Consider the following 16,618-nt stretch of genomic DNA (forward strand, 5'->3'; position numbering starts at 1 on the left):
TCTCTGATCCTAGATCCTAGATTCATAGACTAGCACCCTCTAGGTACCTAAATACAGACACAGTAAATACATCTATCCTCTCAGTGCTGGTTTCTTGTTTTGAGGCTCTCATCTTTCTACCCCTCCTCTGCCTTCTTTGCAAACAGTTTGAGTTTTTCTTTTCCTCACCAGAAGGATGCTAATTGGACCTAGGTGCTCAGTTCCCTTCACCTGATCCCTTGCTGCTTCTTTGCTACATCTTTACATTACATTACATTAGGGACTTCTATTCCGCCTATACCTTGCAGTTCAAGGCGGATTACAAAAGAGCTAACTGGACATTTCCAGTGAAGTTACAACAGTTTTGTTTTTTTTGCTTACAAGGGAGGAGAGGTACCTGGATTAATTCCGGAAGAACTTGCAAATTGGATATTAAATTGACTGTACGTTACTGTGTGATATAACAAATAGATTACAGTTAGAGTACAAATAAGATTACGTTACATTTCAGGGATCTGAATACTTGGTTGGTGTTTTGGGGAGGAAGAGATTATTTAAGTGGAGGTTTTGGGGGAGAATTTATCTAGGAGGAGGGGGAAGGGTTGGGTTAAGATATCTGGATAAATTTTTTGAAAAGTAGGGTTTTGATTTCTTTTCAAAAAGTTTTGAAGTCTTCCAGACTGTTAACCTCCAACATGAGTTCATGTCCTTTTCATTTCAAGACTCTCGCAGACTGCATCTTCCTGAACAGATTTTAGCCCCGTATGGCCATAAACCCCATTTGTTCAGGGGACTCATTGAACCAAGTTCTCTATGAAAGCACCAACATCTTGGTCTGCCCCTGCCATCAGAAACTGTGGATCTCGAGGATTTATGCTCACGGTGTACCACCAAGCTCTCCTCTGTCTACATTCAATGCTTCTCTTGTCTACCAGGTTGCTCAATGGTAGTCTAAAGAGTGCCATAATTTTCACTTCATTTCAGTTGTTTATTCTGGATTTCAGCCTGAGTCAATCAGCTTCTAGGTACCACACCCCCTTCCACTACTTTAAACATCTGTTTGTATGGCCTGAATATCTCACAAAGGAGTCTCTGTCTTCTCAGAGTACATTGTAGACTATAGATTTTATGTTTCCATAGAGAACCCCAGATCCCAACATATCTAAATTTCTCTTGCTTGCACCAAGTTTGGCGCTACATATTAAAGTCTATAACATGACATAGCTGGAAAAACATGTGAGAGAGCAAAGACTGTCTGTTCTGTGTGTAGAACCAACAGATAAAACAGCCACATACCTGGACAAACACAGACTGTATAAACACCCCCAGCCACGTCATCTCTCTCACATCATGACGGCAAAGCTGAACTGAATAGATTTTCAGACTGAATAAATCAGATCGTATAACGTCTTTATTACAGAATATTGCATTGGCTATGCATTGAGGCCAAAGTGCTCTTTAAGTTAGATCAGTGGTTCCCAAACCCTGTCCTGGGGGACCCCCAGCCAGTCGGGTTTTCAAGATATCCCTAATGAATATGCATGAGAGAGATTTGCATACATGTCGCTTCCATTATATGCAAATCTCTCTCATGCATATTCATTAGGGATATCTTGAAAACCCGACTGGCTGGGGGTCCCCCAGGACAGGGTTTGGGAACCACTGAGCTAGATGAATATCGGGGGAGTACTGTATATACATACTGTGTTATGTTATGGCTCTCCTAACAAATAAAATGCCCTGTAACATACAGGTAACTATTACTGTCCTTTTATGCCTCCACAACCCCAGACATGCATTAACACTTTTTCTATCAGAAACTAAAACCAATAGAATTTTAAAGGTGACCAGACCCCTTTGGCTCATGAAGAAGCCAAATTGCTCAGATGAATAAAGCTGCTGGGAACAATGTCTTACAATAAACCAGACTAAAATACTCTGTCTGGGGAAAAGGTAGGGCAAATAGAATTGTCTATTTCAAGAAAATAAGCATTCCCTGGGCTCCATGAAGCCCCACCCTCTGATAACCCTGTACCATCAAGTGAAGGTTGCCAGTGAATATCACACACAAGGAGCCTGCTGCAAAGCGCGCTCTGCTGATATTCTCTGTCCTTGATCCTTTGCTGCACTATGACACTGTCACTGCAGCACTCTAAGATTATGCAAAAAGCATTACATCAGCTCGCTTACCCAGTGCAGCGGCCCAATGCAGACCTTGGCAGCCAAGAGGGGAACAGTGGGATCTGCAGGACGGAGCTTAGCACACTCCCGGAGCACTGACACAGCATATGATGACTGGAAAAATAAAAAGAGGCGGAAGATCAAAACGTGCAGTCTTTTAAGCTAAATTGGACCGTGGTCCTTACAGATTTGCACAGTAAATCACTGAACAGATTCTCTTGTTATGAATTTGGCTAGTCTGATATTTGGTAAGACTAGAGAAATGTTAGATTCTTTTGCTTTGTACTAAACAATCACACTTTAGTACAATTAGCAAATCATTTTTAGTGTAGTACTCTCTATAATATTTATTTTTTATTCAGTTTTCCATACTGTTCTCCCAGGGGAGCTCAGAACGGTTTACTCAAGCAGTTTTTCCCTAGGTATCTTTCTCTTAAAATAGATAAGGGAGGAGCTTTCTCTGGTATCTCTATATGATGGCAAAAGACCTAAAAACCCCAAATGACACATGACACGTCAGCTCTTTCTGTTTCAGCCTACCAATGCCATATACCAACCTTTTCTTTAACATATGGATAATCTTTATAGCAAATTGCATCAAACTTTACTAATCAGAACATTAATGTGGTCTGTACAGCCATCTAACCAAGCATCAAACTCATCCAGAATTCAGAAACATCTTCAAACAAAATATAAAGATCAGTATATTAGATGTCAAGTTTCAGAAGAGCATTCATCACCTCATTTAAATCATCATCAACTAGGTCCAGGTCTGACCACTTTAGCATCTATGGCTGGAAATCAATGCTGGTCAACTAAGCCTTCTCCTCATTCCAACCATGCCTCCTCCAGAACCACCCGTTTTTTGACTGGCTAAATTTAGTTGATCCACAGAGTGAAATTTTTCACCCAACAAGAGGCTTATTTAGTCAGTTATATAGAAAGACACGAGGACTCATTTTCCCGTCCCGTGAACTCATTTTCCAGTCCTGTCCCGGAAAGTTCTTTTCTTGTCCCTGCCCCATTCCTGCAGGCTCTGTCCTCATCTGCACAAGCCTCAAACACTTTAAAATCATAATTAGTCGAGGCTTGTGCAGTTAAGGCTGAGCTTACAGCAATGAGGAAGGCACAGGGACAGGACGGGGAAATTTAGTTCCTGCAGGGATGGGGAAAAATTTGTCCCCGTTTCGTTCTGTAGCCAGTTAGATCCCACCGACATTGGCCACTGGAATGGTAATGTTCAAACGCCTACCTGCAGTTAAAATGGTGTTTTATTGAAGAAATGAGCTTGTATAAAATGGCCTGACCGATATGCGGGTAAACATATATATGAGGGTGGAGGTAGGGGTGGAGCGCCCCAGGCAATGACTTGGGAGCACCAGAATTTCTCCTCCCCCTCTCTCAGAATTACTACTGGCAGCGAGCAGAGTCTTCCCCTACTGCATGCGCTGGCCTCAGCCCTCTCTCTAACATCACTTCCTGTTTGCAGGTCCGGGCAGTGATGTCAGAGAACAGGCTCAGCCGGTGTGAGCAGTGGGTAGGAGACCCCTCTCACTGCCGATGCCAGAAGCCTCTATCCCTTGCAATGCCACTGCTACTGAATATCCTCTCTAACTGCCTATGGAAAAACTGGCTAGTTTGTGGGTGGTCCGGGGATGGAGTTAGGTCAGAGAAGAAACTTAACTGGTTAGTGGCAATTTTTAGTCTACTAACTGACTAAGTAACCACTTTAAGTTAGGACAGCAAAACAGTTGTCTGGATAACTCGCTGCATAATACTAAGACATCAGGCTGAATATCAGCTGGTGCCCAGTTAACTTCCAGATCGGTTTTCATACCCTATTATTCAAAGCCAGGTGTTATGCATGCTCTAGCACTGATGATTATTATTATTGTTTTATTACGTATGTATTTTTGTAATCCGCCTTGGACAAAGGCGGATTAGAAATGATGAATTGAAATATCCAGGGTTAGTTCAGCTCTGGGCCAGAAGCAGCTTAACAGCCACTTCCTACCGTGGGCTAAATACTGACCCCATGTAAATTTGCCACTGACTAAGCTCAGACATTTTTTTTAGAGTTGGGTTGGAAAAGGATTTGCATTTACATTACATTCTTTCAAAAATAAACATTTGGGTGTGCCAAAAAGCAGGTGAAAGCATTTTTGACTGGGTATATTTCAAAGCTGAGTTGCAGGCATACATTTGCTTTAAAAATTCTGTCAAGTGCACAAAGTGAGAACTAGCACACCATTATAAAATGATTCTCTTAAGGCAGTGTATCGCAAACTGTGTGCCGGGCAAGATTCCGGGTGTGCCACAAGACATTGGGGAGAAGGAGTGGTGTGTCCTGTAGTGTGGTGGTCCTGTAGTGTGGTGTGTCCTGTAGGTCCTGGTGTGTCAGCCGATGCCCTCCTCCTCCCTGGTATCTCGCCTCCTCTCCGCCCCTCCTCCCTTTCCGCACCCCACCACTGGCGGCTCAGGACCCCATCTGGAGGGCCTTCGCGCATACGCAGATGTTGATGTGATGACATTACGCATTTCCAGACGCCCTCGAGCCGCGGCCTCCAGTTTAGAGTGCCATGGCTTCGCAACGTTTGCGAGGCACTGCCTTAAGGAATTATTGTGATCAGGAGAAAAAATTGCATTGGGCTCCGTTAATGATATCCTGGACCAGGCTCTGAGCTCAGTCACATATTCAGCCCTGGATCGGAACAGGAGGCTTGGTTAACAGAACGTGACACAGAAATTAGGTTTAGGATGGGCTGACAAAGGCTTCGACGGAAACTCCAGTAATCTGGATCATAAGGGCAGGCTTTTACAGTTTGTGTCCCACATGTGACAAGATGTACTGGATCGGCTGGAGTGGACTTTGATGGCAACTCCAGCAGTTACATCCTGCAGACAGCACTAGGCAAACTTCTATTGTCCATGTCCCCGAAATGCTGAGTTTAACTGTTGAACTAATACTATAAACTCCTCTACGTTTGCCAAAAGGTGCTTAAAAATATACAAAAAAGAAGGCAAAAAATGTCAGTAAGGACTCTATGAGTGTGTCTATCAGCTAATCACTACTGACAAACCAAACCACACAAATACCAAATGTCATGACATGATAGAAACCTTCAAGATCCTGAAAGGCATAGAGAAAGTAGACAGGGACAGATTTTTCAAACTAAAGGGGACCACAAGTACAAGGGGGCACTCGGAGAAATTGAAAGGGGACAGGTTTAGAACAAACGCTAGGAAATTCTTTTTCACCCAGAGGGTGGTGGATACATGGAATGTGCTTCCAGAGGCTGTGGTAGATAGGAGCACTGTACAGGGCTTCAAGGAAGGCTTGGATAGGTTCCTAGAGGACAAAGGGATTGAGGGGTATAGATAAGTGTAGAGATGGGTTATAGGGATAGGAGTAGAGGTAAATTACAGGAATAGGAGTAGAGATAGGTTATAAAGCTAGTCAGGGACCACTGCTCAGGCAAAAGGGCCTGATGGGCCGCCGCAGGAGCGGACCGCTGGGCGAGATGGACCTCTGGTCTGCCTCAGCGGAGGCAACTTCTTATGTTCTTATGTCAATTAAGGAATAGGGACGCTCTCAGTGTGAGGTTATTAGCGATGGGAGAACAAACTCCAGCGCTTCCACTTACAAAGACGGAGGTGAATCACCCCGCTTGCACACCATCATCGGGCGTCCCTAGTGTGCAAAATCAACTGTGCAGAATTAATAACAATGAATAAGTCACAAACAGTGAACTAGTGAGAGAGTGAATCAAACTGAAAACCCACTCATAGAGTCCTCCCCAGCCTAATCCCCAAGATGCAAAATGAAACCACAGCCAACTTAGCTTTTAAAGCGAGCCAAATGAAGTCAATGAGAATTGCAGGAGACCAGAATAGTCATTGGATCAACCGGTTTCGGGTGAAACCCTTCATCAGGATCTTAAGGCTGGAGCAGAACCGGCTGGGAGGGAAGCAGGAGTCAGTTTTCAGTTTGATTCACTCTCTCACTAGTTCACTGTTTGTGACTTATTCATTGTTATTAATTCTGCACAGTTGATTTTGCACACTAGGGACGCCCGATGATGGTGTGCAGGCGGAGTTTAACTGTTGGGCAGATTGGATGGATTGCTCTTGTCTTTATCTGCTGTTATTTATTAGGTTACTATGCAATTGGTCTTCAGGATCTTGCCAGTGAGCTCTGATAGCATTTGTCTGTTGGTATTCAAATTTCAAGGCCTCCCCCTCCCTCTTGTTCTTCCCCCTTTATGTTCTCTTTTCTTGATTTTATTGTAGTTCAGCCCTCTCCCTTTCATTTACTTGTTTGTCCATGTAATTTGTTTAGGTTTTTAAATTTAAATTTGGACGCCCCAAGAATCCAGGATAGGCGATTGATCAAATGTTTATTAAACTTGAAACTCAACAAATGCCTCTTTCTAGAATGCTCTACTTCTTGAATATTCTTTGAAAGGTTTAGCATGTTTATATACTATTAGACTGTCGAACCAAAAAACTGAAAAGAGAAAAATGATACACCACTTGGATGATTTCCTTTTTGGTAGACAAGGACCTCGAATAATGCTGCACCAGGCAAAATTTCAAACAAAAGCAGCAGAACTGTGAATCCAACTAGCTAAAAACTAAACAGGGTCTGAGTAAAAAAAATGGCATTCCTAGAAAGAGAGATAGAGTTGAAAACAGTTACTAAGCTCCCAATTTATAGCACAAAAAAGAGTCACTGAAGGAATTAGTGCAAACAACCATGGCCAGATATTCGCTCTCAAAGAGCTACTTAAAAATTTTGCACGTGGAGTTATGCCAATTGGACAAGCACTTCTTAGACAAATGGGGACAGCCTCCAGGGACAACCGAAGAGCTAGCATTTTCTAAGGGTCACAAGAAGCATGAAATATGGGGCAAGTTCCTCAAGCAATAAAGAGACTGAGATTTTCAGATGCATCAGGAACAAAATGTCTTTGCACAGCAATTACCGGCACTGTTAAACTAGTCATCAATGAGCCACTTTTCCAAAAGCTATCAAGCAACAAAGAGCAAGGAAATTTTACCCAACTATCTTTATCCAGTTTTCAGTGAGACCTAACCAGCTAGGCTTGGGGCTGAATATGTTCTTAAACCTAGCTGTTTGTACAACCAGATCTGCTTCATCAAAACCATGTCCCTTTGACGCTTGCAGAGGGGCCCTTTGTCTGACCAACTACTTTGGTTCACTTTGTAAATGTTTGGGAATCTTTTTCAGTATCAGAGATTTCAAAGTCAGAAGGGGACACAACAGGGACTGAAAGGAAAACGAGCAAAAAGTTCAACAGGAAACTGGTGAATTGCTGGAGGAAGGAATACTTTGTCTCCCAAAGACTTGCTGAGTCTCGTAGAGACCCTGTTGTATCCCAAATCTCAGTAAAATGACATTACTATAAAAAGTATGGCAAGAAGGAAAATGGAGGATAAATACTAGACGCACGCTGCCTCCACCTACAGTTCTTCCAGTAGGGGGTGCTGTTTTACTATCACATTTTCATTAATGAGGGACAGGGAATCTGTTTATCCCTAGATATTGAAAACACAATATTGAAGCATCACCCTCTGATGGTAGAAATGCAGTTGGAATTCACCTGCTCAGCTTAGAGCAGGGGTCTCAAACTCATACCCTTTGCAGGGCCACATTTTGGATTTGTAGGTATTTGGTGGGCCGTAAAAAAAATAATTAATGTCTTATTAAAGACGTCAGTGGCAGGATCGCGGCAGAGGGAACATGCTGCTGAGGATGACGGCAGCCTGCAAGGATCGCTACAGTTCCGGCGATCCTCTCTGCAGGCTGCAGTAATTATCTGAAAATAAGAGCGGGAGGCCAGGGGGGAAGCTGGAGGATGCTGCAAACAGCGGGTAGCACTAGTACAGACCGCAGGCCGCACACGGCCCCTGGGCAACAAGTTTTGAGACCGCTGGCTTAGAGGGAACAATGGTGGTAATGTTGTAAAACCTTCAGAACATAAATTCCTTGATGCAGCCATAGTCCTTAGTGAGCTTGTTTATGTTATCTGCTGCATCAGGAGATAAAACCACAGAAACTAATGAAAAAGCTGAGAGGACTTCAAACTATAAGATGGACTCCTGAATAGAGAATGACATGGGGACCGTTTACCGCGGTAAACCGTGGTCACAGCAGGAATGGAGACATTTGCAACTGGTTTACCACAGGAATGGGGACAAGACCTTTCACCGCCCCGTGGGAGCGGTGAAAAGCCTTGCTCCTGTGGTTAAAAAAAAATTGTGCCTGTCTCAGACTCTGCATCTCCTCCCCAGCTCCTCTTGCACCTATTTTACCTTCAGGAACCAGCCATGCCACGATGAAGACAGAAGGAATCCAAAACCAAAGCGATTTGAAGAATAATATTACCAGCCAACAAAAGGTAGAAAAAATTTTTATATTTTGTGATTAGAATATTTCAGACTTGAAATATTTATCCTGCTAGAGCTGGTATTAGACATAATTGGGGACCGCAAAGCCCAGGCTATGCTTCTTTAGCTTCCAGCTGGCTTAGGGCTCTCTCTCTGATCAGGGAACAGTTGCCCTAGTAGCACTCCCCTAGCATTATTCCTGCCATGTGTGACTGAAGTATTCTCTTAGCTTGATTTTTCTATGTAGTATTTTGTAATAATTTGATTTCACGATAGTGGAGGGATATTTGTGAAAGGGAGGGGAGACAGGGGTTTCGTTGATCCTTGCTCTCGAGAGCGTTGAAAGCTCCGGTTCTGGTTCCGAGTATGAAATAGCACAGAATTGAAGAAGCTCAGAAATGGAAACCGAATAATGAAAACACTAAAGATAAGTAATTTTCTGTGAGGTTTTTCAAATTCTGAAGCGGTCTGTACTCAATCAGTTAATGTGCAAAATAAGAGATATAAGTTATAACAAAAAAGTTTAAAAAATAGTTTAAATTAGCAGAAACATAATATGGATAATGAAATAAAAGAACAGGTCTTTGGCCAGTGATTGCAGTACGGAGTACGTGTTTGGAATACACCTACGCTGGTAATGATTACCACTGAAATTATAAGCGTAGTACTCCTTATTTCTGAGGCCTTTTCCTGAACGAATATCAAGCTCCAAGTATAGATAAACTGTAAAAGTGGAGTGCGAGTGTTTGAGTATAGACTTCTTCATAGGAGTGGAGATTTGACTTTTGTGATACATTAAATATATATACCACTCAGTTAGGATTGTTTAAAGTTCGGGTTCAGAAAATGGACAGGAAGGGAGGTGAGGGGACTGAATGGAACGGAAGGGGCAGTACTAGAGGGGAAGAAGAGAAAAGTAAGGAATGGAGCATAAGGGGAGGGTCAGAGTTAGAGAAGAGGAAAGGACAAGGCAGGGTGAGGGGCAGGGTGACGGGGCTAAGCATAAGGGAAAGAGCAGAGTTAGTGGATGGAATGAAAAGGGAAGTGGAGGAATACAGAAGGGATTTGGAAAATGCATGGAGCAAGGAAGATAGACAGAGAGAGTATATGAAAAGGGAAAAGGAGAAGGAAGGGAATGGAATGGGATGGGATGGCAGGGAAAATAGACAGAGAGAGTATATGAAAAGGGAAAAGGAGAAGGAAGGGAATGGGATGGGATGGCAGGGAAAATAGACAGAGTGCAAGGACAAGTGGCAATTAAAAGGGAGAAAAAGAGTAGTGAGGGGTAGGGAAGAGAAATAGTGCAAAAGCTAAGAGAGCTAGGGACTTTGTGATGAAAATCATGGAAAAATGCCAAATAGAGAGGGAATAGCCGGCATGCCTAAAGCTCTCCCCACCCCACCCATACCCTTGACATATATCCCTGGAGAGATGCAGTCCCAAATACAAACATCAAAAATACACACTCCCTACCCACTAATATCCCACTCTCCCTTCTCCAAAGAAAATAGCTAAACTCATGTATCATCAGTCACTACCCAGCCACCCAACACTCATTCACTCATCATCCCTTGCTATCCTACTAAGACACACTTTAGCATGGAGGTTTCAACTGAGTCCCCTTACAGACATGCCCAAGTTTGGAAATGGAGTAAAAGGGAGATGTACCACTGTGTCTCACTTTTACTTTCAACCTGCTCCCTTAGCCTCTAGTTTAGATGTTTATTTTGAAGAAAGGATTTTTAGACTTTGGCCTATGTATGAACATCAAATGCAAGACAGTCCCTGAGTTCTCAGAAAACTCCTGCCCTCTCTGCCGCTCCTCTCCAATGCACCCAACAATTACTATGCGAGGTGCCCACAAAAACACTCCTTGATTTTAAATGGTTACAAAATCAAAACTTATTGGAATATGTTTATCAATAAGATGACAGCAAATACAAGTCCCAAAAAACACGGTTAGCAAGATCTTACACAATCGCTTGCACTTTCACCCTTATAAGCTGCAATTGGTGCAGAAGTTACAACCTTCAGACAATGCAACGCGACAAAATGACCAGGTGTTTCTCAAGGGCCCCCAAGAACACCGGACATTACTATTTGTGACTTTTTCCTTTGGGGGATACGTGAAAGATAGAGTATACGTACCTCCACTACCTGCAACTATGAATGATCTACAAGAACACATCACTGAAGCTATAAACGCGATCACACCAGATATGCTTCGGAGCGTCTGGTCCAAGCTTGATTATCGCATCGATGTTTGCCGAGTAACAGGTGGGGCGTACATCGAGTGTATGTAATCAACAGATACCATATGAAACTTTATGAGTTGATGAAACTGTAGCCTCAAAGGTGAAGAATATTCCAATCAATTTTGGTAACATTTAAAATCAAGGAGTGTTTTTGTGGGCACCCTGTATACTATTGCAACCAACAGGTTTCATTTGTGTTTTAAGAAGTAATATAGATTGTGTTTCCAATCTATATTACCATATTAAAAAAATAGGTCATTATCTTTGCAAAACAATTCCCTACTGATTGAGCATCCTCTGGATAGCTGACCTATGAAATCAGATCCTCCAGTGTTAAAACACTAACTTTTGGTCCCTGATGGTTCTTTTCACAGAGCCATGTGAGGATATTTTTCTCACAGGACTCCTGGCTACAAAGAAAAGGCAAATGTACTTTTTTATGCTGGTTACCTGGCAACCAGTCTTAAGCTTCTACAAGGAAACCACCAGAAGGAGCAAGCTAGATCATAAAATTCATGTTATTGCTTCTGAATGATGAACAAGATGTAAATATATCTTCTAGGACAGGAGTTCTTAACCAAGTGCTCAGGGCACACTTTCCCAGTCAAATTTTCAAGATATTCACAATGAATATGCATGAGGGAGAGGGGGATGGAATTTGGTTACAATCAAAGTAGTTTACGTATTATATGAAAGTGCTTATTTTGTACCTGGGTTAAGTGACTTGCCCAGAATCACAAGGACCTGTTGTAGGAAATGAACCTAGTTCCCCAGGTTCTTAGGCCACAGTACCCTGTTTCCCCGAAAGTAAACCCTATCCCGAAAATAAGCCCTAGCATGATTTTTAAAGATGCTCCTAATATAAGCACTACCCCAAAAATAAGCCCTAGTTAAGATCGACCCCCCAAAGTCCTTCCCAAATGCCCCCTACTCCATCCCTGACACTAGTGCTACCTGTTTGCTGAAAAAAAATCTGACTCGTCAATTCATCAACTCCCACCCCTGCTGCTTTAGGAGGCCTCGGAGTGGAGGTATGTCAGTCTCACAGTGGGAGGGTCGGTGGGGGTTCTGCTGCAGAAGGGGATGGGTGAGAGGGGAAGAATAATACTGGAGGGGGGGGGGGGAGAAAAGAAAGAGAAAGAATTGGGGAAGAGAAGAGGAAGGGAGAGATGATTGTTGTACATGAAAAAAATAAGACATCCCCGAAAATAAGCCCTAGTGCGTTTTTTTGACCCAAAATTAATGACACTGTCTTATTTTCGGGGAAACACAGTACTAATTATTAGGCTACTCCTAATGCATAGAATAGAGGGCATGCATGCAAATTTATCTCATACAAATTCGTTATGGACATCCTGAAAACTGGACTGGCTTTGTGTGTTCTGAAGCCTGGATGAGAATCCTGCACTAGATTTAAGGGTAGGCAATGCTAGTCTTCAAATAAGAACATAAGAATTGCTGCTGCTGGGTCAGACCAGTGGTCCATCGTGCCCAGCACTCCGCTCATGCGGCGGCCCCCACGTCAAAGACCTATGCCCTAACCGAGACCAGCCCTACCTGCGTTCATTCTGGTTCAGCAAGAACTTGTCCAACCTTGTCTTGAATCCCTGGAGCGTGTTTTCCCTTATAACAGACTCCGGGAGAGCATTCCAGTTCTCCACCACTCTCTGGGCGAAGAAGAACTTCCTTACGTTCGTACAGAATCTATCCCCTTTTAACTTCAGAGATGTATTTGTATGCACACTCTCTCTATATGCAATTATATCTACTGGATAGCCAAAATGTGGATATCCTGAAAACTGTACCTACCTGTGGCACCTGAGGACTGCAGTTGCCTATCCCTGCTCTAGCCTACCTTTCTGTATCCCCATCTTTGATTTCACCTTGTTTAAGAGAGTATATATACTTCTTATTTATTGAAGAATTTCTCTAGCAAATGCTGTATACACTCATTGTAGAGGGCTGTGACTTTGCAGAGTCCAGTTTCAGCTTATTTTTAAAATACTGCTGCAATTGATGAAATCTGTGCTTAGATCTGTTCCAACCCATAAATGGCAAGGCAATCCTGTACTGATATCGGCAACCAGTTCCACTGATGTTCAGCAATGCAGAGAGGAAGGGCTGAGTCTTAAAAGCAGATGCTGTTTTCCAAAATTACAGCATTTAACAGGATGTAATTAAAGGGTTTATTTAAAGGCATAATCTTAAAGGCAAAGTAGACCCCTGCGGAAAACAAAAACTTTTTTCCTTACTGAAGATTATCCAGTTCTCTCTATATACATGAATGACATATTTGGTATTCTGATACTTATTTAAAAACTTGACACTGGATTTAGATATGTTTCCTCAAATTCTCATTAGAAGAGAACTGTAGTGAGCAAGCCCCATGCCTAAGGCTGCAGTACTGTGGCCTACAGTGTGTGGAGTTTTCAGATTCAGTTCCCCCTTTTGTTGGGTCGCTGGGGCTTGGACACATCACAGAGAGGTTCAAGCCAAGGAAGACAAGGCTACTGCTGCAGAGACTCTTGCCAGTCAACATGTTATACCAAAGGTCACCTTCTGACGTGGTGCCCTTCCAGCTGCTGAAGCTCCCATGAGCTGCCTAGGCATGAGGTCTGGGAGAAGAAAAGAAGGCGCATGCAGATCTACTAACGGGGAAAAGACAATAAACCACCCCCCCCTATCCATTTTGTATTTATTGTACATTGTAAACAAAAATACTCCCACTGTATTAGAGAATAGCACGGGGACAAATTTTTCCCTGTCCCCGCAGGAACTAAATTTCCCCGCCCCGTCCCTGCGAGTTTTATTACTTTTCCTGTCCCATTCCTGTAAGCTCTGCCTTAACTGCACAAGCCTCGAACACTTATGATTTTATAGTGTTCGAGGCTTGTGCAGATGAGGACAGAATTTGCAGGAAAGGGGCAGGGACAGGAAAATGAGTTCCTGCGGGGACGCAAAAAATGTGTCCCCGTGTCATTCTCTACTCTTATCAACTAAAAAGGTTTATTGATAAATCATTTTGGAAAAGCTTTTAACAGCTGCTCTGCATTTGTTTCTGTAAAAAAAAAAAAAGAAAGCAAAAAGTTACCTCATTGGTCTGTAATGTATACATTTCTAATGTTTACAGTGAAATCACAGCACTGGCAATACCTGTTATATTCCACTTCGTGTTACATAATGTTTGAAAAACATGACTACTCGCAAAGCTTCAGGGACAACTTAACCCCCTAGGCTGCTAACTTTGTTTCATTAGCGCTGGCATCTGCATGGCACATGTCTTCATTTTTTCCCATCGGTTATTGGAACCAGAGTGAGCTCCAACATTCATCCTACTTTGCGTTTTAAGCTATCTTTTACTCCGACACCGAGACTGTGGAACCTCAAGATCAAAGTGGATCTTCTAACAGACTACGCTTCCCCAAACCGGACAAAAGAGTGTATGCAAAAACATCTGACAATATTTGGGCAAAAAATTGTGTCACAAATAACTTCCAAACTGGGGATTGTCTATAAATGTATTAATTCATATCTTTTAGTCCAGTGTTTTTCAACCTTTTTACACCTATGGACCGGCAGAAATAAAAGAATTATTCTGTGGACCGGCATCGGTCCATGGACCAGCGGTTGAAGAACACTGGGCTAAGTCGTGGGCCAGACCCCGCCCATCTCTACCCAATCTCCACCCCAGACCCCGCCCCCCATAATAGTACTAATTGCACCTTGCACGTCCCGTGCCTCATCTGGAAGCCTTCCCTCTGACGTTGCAACGTCAGAGAGAAGGCTTCCGGTTCAGGCGCAGGATGCCCATAGGAGCCACTGCCCGTGGCTTTGTCCACTGAATCAGTTAGGAAGAGGGATCTGGCTCGAAGATAACGCCGCATCGATCGCACCGTGGACCGGCGGTTGAAGAACACTATTTTGGGCCTGATACACATGTTGGCCCTGTGGACCGGCAGGAGATTTCCGTGGACCAGTGGTTGAAGAACACTGTTTTAGTTGGCTTCAGGCAGTAGCACTGCCTTGAGTGAGCAAGATGAGCCAAGCATCCCTTTCTATATCAATTCAGAATGTATTAGTCAGCTACCATTTTTACTAGAAACAAGAAGAATTAGGTGCTAGGCATCAAATTTTATTTTCTGAAGCTAGACAAAACACCTTTTTCAAGCAAAGGTTTGTTTCTCATAAGAACATAAGAAGAGCCTTACTGGGTCAGACCAATGGTCCATCAAGCCCAGTAGCCCATTCTCACGGTGGCCAATCCAGGTCCCTAGTACCTGGCCAAAACCCAAAGAGTAGCAACATTCCATGCTACCGATTCAGGGCAAGCAGTGGCTTCCCCCATGACTTTCTCAATAACAGACTATGGACTTTTCCTCCAGGAAATTGTCCAAACCTTTTTTAAAACCAGCTAATAATAATAAACTTTTATTAATTTTAACAGGGGTCGCCATACAGCAAATTACTCAGAACTGGAAGGATTACACTAAATTGAATTACACTTTTTGGTGGAATTCAATTTGTCATATATATAAAATGGAAAAAGTATTGGCATTACAACAAGGTTATATTAAAAAATTTAATAAAATATGGGGACCATTGACAAAATATTCTACTGATCAGATATAATAACACATGTATAGAACATATAGAAGGGGTAGGGAGGGAAAACTATTGTAATATTAATATGATATAAAATTCTGATAAAGGGTTTATTTAATTCACATTGTAAGAACATTTAATAATAATTTCAAGTGTTTTTTCATAATTGAATGTATTACATGTATTTCACTTGATGTAAGAATTTAAAAAAAGAATAAAAAATATTTATTAAAAAAAAAACAAAAAAAAAACAGCTACATTAAGTGCGCTTACCACAACCTCTGACAATGCGTTCTAGAGCTTAACTATTCTCTGAGTGAAAAAAATATTTCCTCCTGTTGGTTTTAAAAGTATTTCCCTGTAACTTCATCGAGTGCAATAAGATCATGCCTTCTCTTGCTGGGCTTCATGAACCCTTATATGCCTAGCAGGGAACTGAGATCTGCATTGGAATTCATGTTAGTAATCTCTTGTCCCTATAGTTTGCTGGGCTTCCACGAGAAGGGGCACAATTTTTTGGGGGGGCACCCTACTTTATGGAATGCTCCTTAAAGGAACTTTGAAATGATTCAGGTATATGTTAAAATCACATTTTTTTTCACTATTGTGTTTAGTGGTTCCCAGTAGAGGTGGTGGAGACAAAGACTGTGTCCGAATTCAAGAAAAGCATGGCAAGCACGTGGGATCTCTTAGATAGAGGAGGAAATAGTGGATGCTAAGGATGGATAGACTGGTTGGGCTCACTGGTAGAGCTGCTGCCTTTGCACCCAGAGGTTGTGAGATTAAGTCCCAGTGCTGCTCCTTGCGACCCTTGGGCAAATCACTTAATCCTCCAGAGCCCACCATTTGGAATGCCAAAGCCACAAGAAGGCGGTATACAATTTCCCTTTCCCTTCCCATTTGGCCTTTACCTGCCATCATGTTTCTTTTTTTTTTTTTTTTTAGTTCAATAAGTTTTATTGTCTTTCAAACAATTACAAGTGCAAAAGCATCAATGAAAACAACGAACTGTGTTATGCATACAAACAGCAGAAGTGCAATATGCGATCTTTATATGTAAAATCATAATATACGAATACATAATCATAGAGAGACATTATATTCAAATAATTCAAACTCAAATAAATGTTGGTCTTGCTTACAAGAAGTAGGCACTTTCGAGCATATGCTGTTTCAATGTCCTCAATTAT

At 42.4% G+C, this 16,618-nt stretch overlaps 1 protein-coding gene across 2 annotated transcripts in view; it reads right to left on the reverse strand.

Annotated features, from left to right (window-relative positions):
- Positions 1-16,618, reverse strand: part of TTC7A (tetratricopeptide repeat domain 7A) — a 351,234-nt gene that overhangs the window by 175,939 nt on the left and 158,677 nt on the right. For both annotated transcript variants that reach the window (XM_033938375.1, XM_033938376.1), the window contains one exon: positions 2,170-2,274. In XM_033938375.1, coding sequence (XP_033794266.1) covers positions 2,170-2,274 — 105 coding nt within the window. The remainder of the gene's footprint in view (positions 1-2,169; positions 2,275-16,618) is intronic.

The sequence above is a fragment of the Geotrypetes seraphini genome, chromosome 3 (genome assembly GCF_902459505.1).
Source record: "Geotrypetes seraphini chromosome 3, aGeoSer1.1, whole genome shotgun sequence".
Taxonomy (NCBI): domain Eukaryota; kingdom Metazoa; phylum Chordata; class Amphibia; order Gymnophiona; family Dermophiidae; genus Geotrypetes; species Geotrypetes seraphini.